This window comes from Lipophrys pholis (genome assembly GCF_963383615.2).
Source record: "Lipophrys pholis genome assembly, chromosome: 1".
In the NCBI taxonomy this organism is placed as follows: domain Eukaryota; kingdom Metazoa; phylum Chordata; class Actinopteri; order Blenniiformes; family Blenniidae; genus Lipophrys; species Lipophrys pholis.
The window spans coordinates 32,339,864-32,349,688 of record NC_137635.1 but is presented as its reverse complement, the minus strand read 5'-3'; the positions used below and the strand labels follow the sequence as shown (position 1 = coordinate 32,349,688).

The 9,825-nt window shown below is 40.9% G+C and overlaps 1 protein-coding gene across 1 annotated transcript; it reads left to right on the top strand.

Moving 5' to 3' along the window:
• Positions 1-437: 437 nt before the first annotated feature.
• Positions 438-9,096, top strand: kiaa0040 (KIAA0040 ortholog). The gene is made up of 2 exons (XM_080472975.1): positions 438-648; positions 6,268-9,096. Exon 2 carries the CDS (start codon positions 6,891-6,893, stop codon positions 7,221-7,223), a length of 333 nt encoding a protein of 110 aa, XP_080329101.1. The 5' UTR covers positions 438-648; positions 6,268-6,890; the 3' UTR covers positions 7,224-9,096.
• Positions 9,097-9,825: the final 729 nt, after the last annotated feature.

The window sequence follows — 9,825 nt, the reverse complement described above, 5'->3', positions numbered from 1 at the left end:
TGACTCCTTCACCTGGTCGCGTTCACCACACATACACAGTCTTGCAGTCTTTGGTTCCCATTTGTATGCTCACTTCGGGGCTCCAACACGGGTGGTGATGTCGTTTGTTTAAATAGTCATTTTGGGTTATTGTGCAAAGTGCTTCAATCTTTACTCAGTGCAAGGTTTTACAGAGCAGTGCTCATGAGCACCTCTTTATGGAAAATGTGTTTTGAGACATTTAATCCAGCATTTTGTGTGACTATTTCACACATATCCTGAGTGGGTTTACTTAACTCTCTGCCTCTGCTCCTGACGTCATCCAGCTCTACTTGTGTGGGTTATAGTGAAGTAACCACAAGAATCCAGGAAACACATATGCGCAGACAGAGGGCCCATTCTTACACAAAGTGGGCAGGGTGCAGTGACGTTGTGACCAAAACACACACTCACAGAGCAAGGAGGAGGTGGAGTAAATGAAGGAGGATGGGAAACAAGGGCAGGGAGGGAAACAGGAACAGAAAGTGAAGACTTGTCAAGATGTTTGGGTGAGGGGGACCAGAACTGAGCACAAGCCAGATGCCAAAACAGAAACAACAGAAGTCTGAGCAGCTGACTGGATTAGACATGAGGGGAGACCTGACCTGCTACTTCACAAGTGCCTGCAGGGTAAGATGCTGCTTTCAAAGAGATCTGGAGTGCCAGCGAACACTTTGAAACTGTTCGGAGTGGCTTATATGAGCTGGTGATGCTTTCTTGTTGTGTGACTCAAGGTAAAACTGCTGCGTCTGTGGCAGACTCCACTTAAAAACATGTTGCTTTGGCTACGGTTCGTTTTGGCAGGATGTATGACAAGATGCAAAGATAAACTGATAAGTTTCTTCCTGTCTTTGTGTGCTCCAGAGTGTCACACTCTGAACCTTTCCCTTAGTAAATCCATTCAATTCAAATATCATTTCATGGAAAAACATTCACATTTAGCCATTCATTAGAGCTGCTTTAAGGGCAACATCATGCTTTCGGAGCAATTTGGTGATTTATGACCGCTTTTAGTGTCATCCGGAGACTTCCTCCTACGTTACAGTAAAACCTCCTTTCATGCTGCTCGCCTCATTCAAACATGATCGAGTTGACACAAGTCAGAACTATAACAGACTTGTGCAAATGCTACACTGTCGAGAACTGTACAGAATGTCAGCAGGCCTATTGCTAACTAAGTAAAGCCGCTGCCCTCTGACCCCACAAAACGTATGTCTTCTGCCCCCAAAATAGAGCAGCAAGCAAAAATGCATTGCCTCAAGTTGTTTATTGGTGTTTGACTCAAGTCCAACTGAGCGTGTCTGAGCGCTTTGTTCTGATACTGACTGATAAAGGAGCTGCTGTGACCGTGTGCTCGGGGCAACTCATTAAAGATTCCTGCTTTGCCTTCTGTCACAACTTTGTCTTTTAGGTCGCACATGTTCCTTGAAAAGCAGCAGGGGCTCACTGAGTGCAATCCTAACATTTCTCAGCTCCTTCCTGGCTTTGTGTGTTCCAGAAATGGCCTTTTCCTGTATATGAATTGCTCAAGGATAGGACAAAGTCATGAGAAAGCGAAGGAGTCACCGAGAGTCTTCAGATGGCATCTCAGTGAGGTCATTTGAAGTGGAGATATATTTAAAGGCTGGAGACTTGTTTAAACAGCATCGAGGGAATTCTGTCAATCGTAGCTTTACTCCCTTCATGGGTTGTATTTCATTTCTAAAATGACTTGTACTCTGTTTTATGGAAGTCAAAAGTGTCAAAAGTGTGAAAACATCCAGCCAGTTCCCTCTAAACTAAGATGTTAAAAAAACAGGAAGTCCAATTAAAAACTCATAAATCTCTTTTGGCTGAGGTACCGTGCATTTGCAAAACACAGTAACAGGTAAACAGACATATCAACCTCCTACAAACAGTATCAATTCTTCCTCAGTAAAACCTGTGTGATACCATTGAATCTATTAAATACGTCCTGGTATTTGTGCTGTAATACCTGCTGGCCTGCTGAGGCACAAACCTTTATTGTAATCACTTTGTTTACCTTCTTATGTGCAAAGCAGACTTAACTGGGGAGACATTGATTCACAAGCCACTAAGTAACAAAAAAAATGACATCATGATATGAATTCTCCAAGATCCCTTTTTACATTAAATCTGTTAGTTTGAAACCCACACTTTACCAATGTGAGCACATACCTTACAGGGAGCTCATTGTCCCCTGCCAAAGACTGTAATTATCATAACTCGTTGTGACTTATTCATTCTACTAAATGACTTTACAACTCATTCAGCATTAGTCACATCTTTCACGTGGCTCGATCATACCTCTGTGCCTTAGCTCTCTGTTCCCTCTCTCTCTCTCTCTCTCTCTCTCTCTCTCTCTCTCTCTCTCTCTCTCTCTCTCTCTCTCTCTCTCTCTCTCTCCCTCTCCTGCAGACTTATTGTTCAGTGACTCTGGCTTCTTGTGTTAACAACGTTTTCATAATGTGAAGAAGATCACAAAGTGCACAAAGGGGCTGCAGCTCAGTCACGCTCATCACAACAACATGTATTTGCTGCCAGTAATCAGCAAAGATGCGGCAGCGACATTGTGAATCCAAGGTCTTAAGTGGAGAGCCCGACAATAAAATGGGTTCAATAACTACAGAGATGTACTAGTTGCATTGGTCTACACAAGGATATGACAGATTTTGCTGTAAATGAGACAAATGCTCTACTACAATCACCAGTTTATTTCCATCCATCCATCCATGCAATTACAAATCACTAATTGATGTAACAAGGGTGGCTGTGGCTCAGATGGTAGAGCAGTCGTCTCCCAATCGGAAGGTTGGAGATTCAAATCCCCATCTCCTCGGTCCCCCGGCTAGCTCAGTTGGTAGAGCATGAGACTCACAATCTCAGGGTAGTGGGTTCCTGTCCCACGCTGGGTGCCACCTTCCCGTGGACTCACCACCTGCAGGAAGGTTCTTAAATGGTGCATTGTGATCTGGGTGACAGTGCTCAGACTGTCACCCCCGTGACCCGGAAACGGATAAGCGGAAGAAAATGAATGAATGAATAATTGATGTAACCTGAGAAGCAGGTCTTTGAATCGTGGGAGCAAACTGAAAGAGGGAGTAACATACAAACTCAAAAGAGAAAGGCCCTGACTTGTAATGAACCTGAAATCTTTTTGGTTGTGAGTCAAGAGATGCTCACCACTTTACACAGTCTGTTACTGTAGTACATTTATTAACTTAGTTGAAAACACTTTGTTTTGGTTCCGTTTCTGATTTCCATTTTTTCCCTAAGAAGAAATGTGGTCTCGCCACCTAAATGCTCTACTAGGTTCACCAGTTCTTCTGTAGTCTTTAATTTCTCCATCTTCCATGCCACTTTAATCAAAGTTGGGATTTCCTGCGACTGAGCTACGCCAACAATCCTGGAGTCTAACCTGGACAGGTCACCAGTTCATCCCGCCAAACACAGTGTGACACAGATAATTATCTCCATTCTGTATGTATGGACAATCAAGAGCCATTACCTCATCCAACATGCATGTCTATTAATTGTAGGAGGAAGCCAGAGCGCCTGGAGATAACCTACTGTATATGTATAGGTTAGCACAGGGAGAACATGCAAACACCACATAAAAAGGCCTCGGACATTGAAGCTCTTCACCAAGTGCTGCAGTGGTTTTCCAATCCCTGAAGGGTGAAATCTGGCTTTTTATATACTAAATACTGTTTCTTTCACCATTTTTTGTCGTGACATAAAAATATTAATTACAGATGTAGGACTCAACAAGGGCATATATATTCAACGTTTAAAATGCAAAGCTCTTTGTTGCCTTGCTTTCAAAATAGCTATTAAATCATCCCAACTTGCTACTTCAAGAAATAAAATAATAATATCTCTCTTGCTTATTAGCCTTACTTCAACCTGATTAATTCAACTACAGTATATGATAACTGTAAGAAAACATCCACCTCTGGGCCAGCTGTATTTAGGCTTTGTAAGCCAGTTTAAAGTTTCCATGCAATTATGATGTGAATTTAAGAGAGCGCCCTTAGAATATCTATGATTCTTTAGCTTTTTGGAAATGAAGAGTCGGTGAAGGAGCTCATTTTCCCCCTCAGTTGCCTTTAACTGACTCATTATGATGCGGATGTATCAGATGTTTTTGACTGTCATTATTTTGCTTCACATCACTGGAGCAATGATTAGCAATAAAGTTGCATGATTTGCAGATTAATCACTTGGTCTGTTTGCGTGTCGGGTTTATTGCCTCATCAAAATGTCAACGCAGGCCTCACAAGTTGAAATATGCATAAAAATAATTGGATGCATGCAAAAAGGGCTTGTGTTGTGGTGAGCACTCTCGTCTCATAACCAGACGTTTGCATGTTCTCCCTGTACTGGTGTGGATTTTCTCTGAGCACATTGGCTCCCACAATCCAAAAACAAACAAATATGGGTTTCTGTTGCTTTGTGTCTTTTTTGTCTGTCAATAAACACGGCTGCGGGTGTGACTTTTTAAATTATAGGTAGGAAAAATATATATATACAAAAATAAACATGTCTTACATCTCATGGAAATTACTTTTGGTTTGCTATTTCTTCTGCGATGAAACTGCTTCCTCTTGACTGTTGCTTCAACATCTCTGACACGACTTACCTTATAGGCACTTGTAGCTTCCTGTTGAACAAATGAAGAGGTGGAAGTTAGCCAGCCGACTGCGGGTGAACTAAGTTCGCACATGAGGCACAATGTGTGGTGACGCCAGCGTCAGATCTATTTGCTCTCCTCTTGCAGGTGCATCTTCCCCTGTCTCTTCATCTCCCTAAAAAGAAACTCAATGTAAGATGAAAGTCTTTTTGCTTTCCTGCGACTACAAAACAAAAGCCTCCACAGCTTTGGGCTAGGGAGGCTCTGTAAGGAGAGGACTTGTTAAATGGTGTTTGAAATAATTTGAAAGACCATAGTTGTTAAACACAATTTAAATAAAGATGTTGCCGTGAGGCTTCCGACTTAATCAAACAGTTTATCGTCTCATGGTAAAAAGGAACAATATCACTTTTATATCTAAGGTGGCCTCTTTTGCAGACTCTTCAGTGGCGACTGGGTTACCACACTATCACAGTGAGAAAAACTCCAGTTGAATTGCATGCACTTTGCATGTTCTCCCTCTGTGTACAGTACGTGTGGGTTATTTCTTATGCCTTCTTCTTGAAACCGAAGACATAGAGGTTTGGTAAGGGTACAGTATTTAAAATGTTCCCCTATGGGTGTGATTGTGTTATACTGTCGCTACTTCATTTAATTCATTGATTCTGAACTAACCCAGTCCCATTGACAGCAACACAAACGACAACAGGCTTTTATTAACATTAACATCAGACTGTATCCACATGTGACCTATTAGCTTTTTCATATTAACATCATCTTTCGAGAGCTGTCCTTGTCACTGTGTTAAAACGGTTTCTGTCAACACACAGATTATAAAGAGGATCTCCCTCCAACTGATGACTCACACACTGCTGACAGCTCAGCTAATGTCACTAAAATGAAACCACCACATGCACATGTAGACGGGGAAAGAAGAAGTAACAATTAACTGTGGTTTATACTGTGAACTTGCTTAACATTGCTTGAGAAGGACCCGGCATTCACCTAATACCTCCTGGGATTGACTTCAGCACAGCACATCAAGTGGGCTTAACTAGGTTCAAAGAATGGATGAATGAAAGTTCATCGCCTCACTTTTTTTTTTGTCCTGGATCGATGTGAGATTCTGGCGTCAGCTGGATAAAAAAACTGGTACAATCAGACACTTATGAAAACTTAAACCGCAATCCATCTATTTCATGCAATGGGAACCATTAGCTGAATATATTCGTATGAATCTACTGCAGCAGGTCCGTTTCTGACACTCTGTCGCACTCTCCATCTCAGTGGGCCGCTTAGGAAGATTGGTTACCTCTATCACTGTCCTGCCTTCTCTCAGACACAATCTCCCTCCATTTCTCCCTCTCCTTCTTCATCTCGCTCTCTTTTTCCTCAGTGGGAGACTTGGAGAGATCTGCCTTGAATCCTGAATGACTTCTCTGCAATATTAATGAGAAAAAAAAATCAGAAGCTGACATTGACAGTGGGAGAGAGCAGTGGAAGAGATGTTAAAGACAGACACAAAGATGGATTGGAGGGAGGGAAAAGAGAGGGAAAGTGAGGAAGACGAGCTGGAAAACCTCCTTTTTAACTGTCTTTACTTTGTTGTTTCACAGGTGCATCTATGTTGAAACGTCACTACGCAGGCTCACAAAAGCAAAGCAGAAGCCAAAGGGCGAGAGGACGAGAGGAAACAATCAGTGGAATGTCCCACCTGCATTAACAAACCTGGCTTTGGTGCTGGTTGTGGCATTCTTCGTCAAGATCTGGATCAGTTCTCCTGATTTCACAGGAGACCCGAGGGACCTCTTTATTTTTTTTTTTGAAAATTGCTGGCAGAGTTTGAGGTATCCATGAAGTGAGCATTCAGAGTCATTGTGCACATCGACAGGGGCTGTGAAAGTCTTTTCCTGGATCTTCACAAGTCAAAGGAGAGTGTCACAGTTGAATGTCAAGTCACAACTCACACAGAAACTGTCTGACTCGACAGCTGTTGGATTGAAGGTTGTTTTTTTGAAGACCGAGTCTAAAAATTCAAACTTTTAAAGTGGAGGCAGGCCACGTAAAACTCAAATGAACACCACATCGTCATTATTTCTGGTGTCCTGAACAGCTTGATGTGAACATTTACTGTCTTATAAACCTTTCCGGTCTTTGAAGGATTTATTAAAAAAATATATATTTTTATAAGAGCAGGGAGCCTCAATTAGAAGAAGCGACAGCTGTGCATCCGAAAGCCATGGATGGGAATACAGACGGCATTCTGGATTTTTTCAACCAGCTTTGGAACTTCGCTACGGAGAAACACAACCAGGGGGTGTATAACACCGTCTGCCTGGTGGTGCTCCTCACTCTGCCCCTGCTGGTGGTCCTCACCACGCTGGTGGTGTGCTGCCACTGCTGCTGCTGTCGCCATGCCAACAGCTGCTGTGGCTGCTGCCGTGGAGACGGCGCGGCAACCTCCAGGTCAGAAACGAAGAAGAAGAAGAACTCAGCCAACACCGATGACCTGTGGATCTCCGTCAAGACAGGGCCGATGACGCCGGACAGGGTCGCTCTGGCCATGGAGTAGCAGTCTGACCAGCGAGATGAAGAAGATTTGTATTTGGTGAATTATTTCTGGGCCGTGACGATGATAAAACGGTAGCAAACATATCATATTTATTTACACTTTAATACGATGATGAGTAAGCTCTGCTGCTCGTCCCACAAACGCACGTGGAAATATCATTTAAAGGTTAAATCAACAGGCTTTCCAAGAATTTCAGATTTATTGCCTTTAAGTATATTCACAGCAAAGAAATAATCATCTACCAAACAGAAATGTCCTTACTTTATGTACCATGTTCAGTCCTGAGTCCTCCGACACTTGTGGCCCTGGAACTGCTGGATTGTCTCACAAGTGTAAATCTGAATCTGCCCTGGACTCAATGGCGGCTGAACACATTGTTCAAACTAATAGGAATGACTTTGGGCACCGATTGGGCTGAAATATGTAAATTATGTGTATAGTCTTGTCACTTTGTATTCATACAATGCTGTGCACGGTGGTTTTATGACAATGTTTACAAGATTTTTATGAGCTTTTTTTTTTTTCAGTGTGTGGTACATAAAGGAAGAAATATGCAGGTAGAAGCCTATAACCTATACCTGCCAGTGTGCTTGTGTGTGAGAGGAGTACAGTGTTATTGGGAGCACTTTGTTCTTAGCGCTCCCTTGTGAAATTCATTGGCTCTGTATTTGTGGTTAGAGCCAATTTGAGGTCTGCCCAGTGTTCAAATAGCTGTATTACTGCTACTTTTCATATTCAATAGGACGTGTAGACCATGGTTGGCTCTCCATTTTTGAAATAAAAGGCACTGACATGCAACTAACTAAAAAGACTACCTGCAATGCAATACAATCTTCTCTTCATTTGGATATTTGTCCATTATTTGAAATCACATCATTCACAGGAAAAGAACTTCACCTATTTTTCATAGAGTTGCACTATTTTCTCAAAAGAAATCCAAATGTAAACCACTAAAACACAGAATATTGACAGTGAAGTTACTTATTATTACTTTGCATGTGAGGTCAGCATTATAAACCAGTATTGATATTGTTCTGATCAAACTTTGCAAAGATTCTACTGATGCATAGTTATCATGTATAAATCATGTTGACCAATGACTTAATATTAGTTTAATATATTTTTCAAGAAGACGAGGTGAATGGATATTGAACAATATATTAAAATAATAAGAAATGATCATTGCGACTATTAGCCCAAGCAATTATTTTTAAAATAAGCCTCAAAAAGTCATGGGTGTAGGGTAAACTTTACAAAAGCACAGGTTGCAGGTTTCGAGGTTTAGCTGTTGGTGGTCAGCGAGCCATGACTCTTTATGACTCCCAACAGACGTTACAATCATATTTCTCGTCAGACACTTGAGAATTGTCTGCATTAAATTTAAGATTGTTGGTAAAGTGGCATTAATCACAAAAAGTTATAACATTGCTGGATTAAAAAAAAAATGTTTGTCTTGTGAAGATGCTCCAACTTTGTTGATGAGAGGATATTGCAAGACCTTTTGTTTTACAGTCATCGTACAGAAATGATGTTTGAGATTGAAGCAGCGTCTATCATTTTGAAGACTGGCCCATTTTTTTGCCCTTGATCAGATGATACACTACTTTTTTCTCCTTTTGAAAACATTCCACAAAAAAACAATACAACGTTTTTGGACAAAGTTATAATTGCAAAACATTACAAAGAATCAGCAACATTTTTCTTTCATTGGCAGTATAGCTGTATAAATGTTTTCAGTGTTTTATTTTAATTTATAACATAGACACATCAATAGTGTTATCATAGTCTACTAAAAAACAGGCAAAATGTAATGATTATTGATTTCAATTGCAACTGTTGTTCTATTAATCAGGTGCTCAAACTTATTAAAGCCAAATTCAACAAAAAACATCTGTGTAGCATTAGCATCTTGTGTATTTAAGAGCTGCTGAGAAAACAGGTGTCACTCATGTCATTACAGTTCAGACAGAAACATCACATGACACGTGTGGAAATTGGACTTTTTTTTCTTCTAGTTGTGAAATCAATTACTGTAACAGCCAAAACTGTGAGCGCTCAAAATACATAGCAGGGGTTGCTGCATATGTTACTGAAGTTCATATGGAGTCAGTGTGGAATTTACTGACACTGTGAGTATTCAACTAAATTTAGAGGAATTTTTCAACATGTTGGGAAAAAAATAATTACTGCATTTGCTTGCTCGGATGAGTCATTGCCACTTTTTTGGGCTAAATGTCAAGTCAAGTTTGAATGACCAGCACTGAGGGGAAGAGACATCTGAGTGGTATCTATGGCTTCATCAGGTTGAGACATTCTCAAACCGCAAGCCGAGTTTTCTCAGCCGAGTGGACTGAGAAAAGTAATCTCAAGTTTCTGAGAGGCAAAAGTTATATGAACGTGTATTTATTGACAGCCACAGTTCAAGAAAACTTGCTTTGCTTGCAGTATTCTGCCACACATTTCATCCGTGTAATTCAAGTTGGGCAAGTTTGCAATCACTTTTTTCTCTTAACATGCACACACTATTCAGGCTTAATTATACTTTTTTCACAGTGTTTGTAAACAAATGTGGAATTGTCATAAATTGCTGGGATAAGAAAAG

What these genes read in the sequence shown, in the direction of transcription:
- kiaa0040 (XM_080472975.1), top strand. Translation starts at nt 6,891, where the DNA reads ATGGATGGGAATACAGACGGCATTCTGGATTTTTTCAACCAGCTTTGG.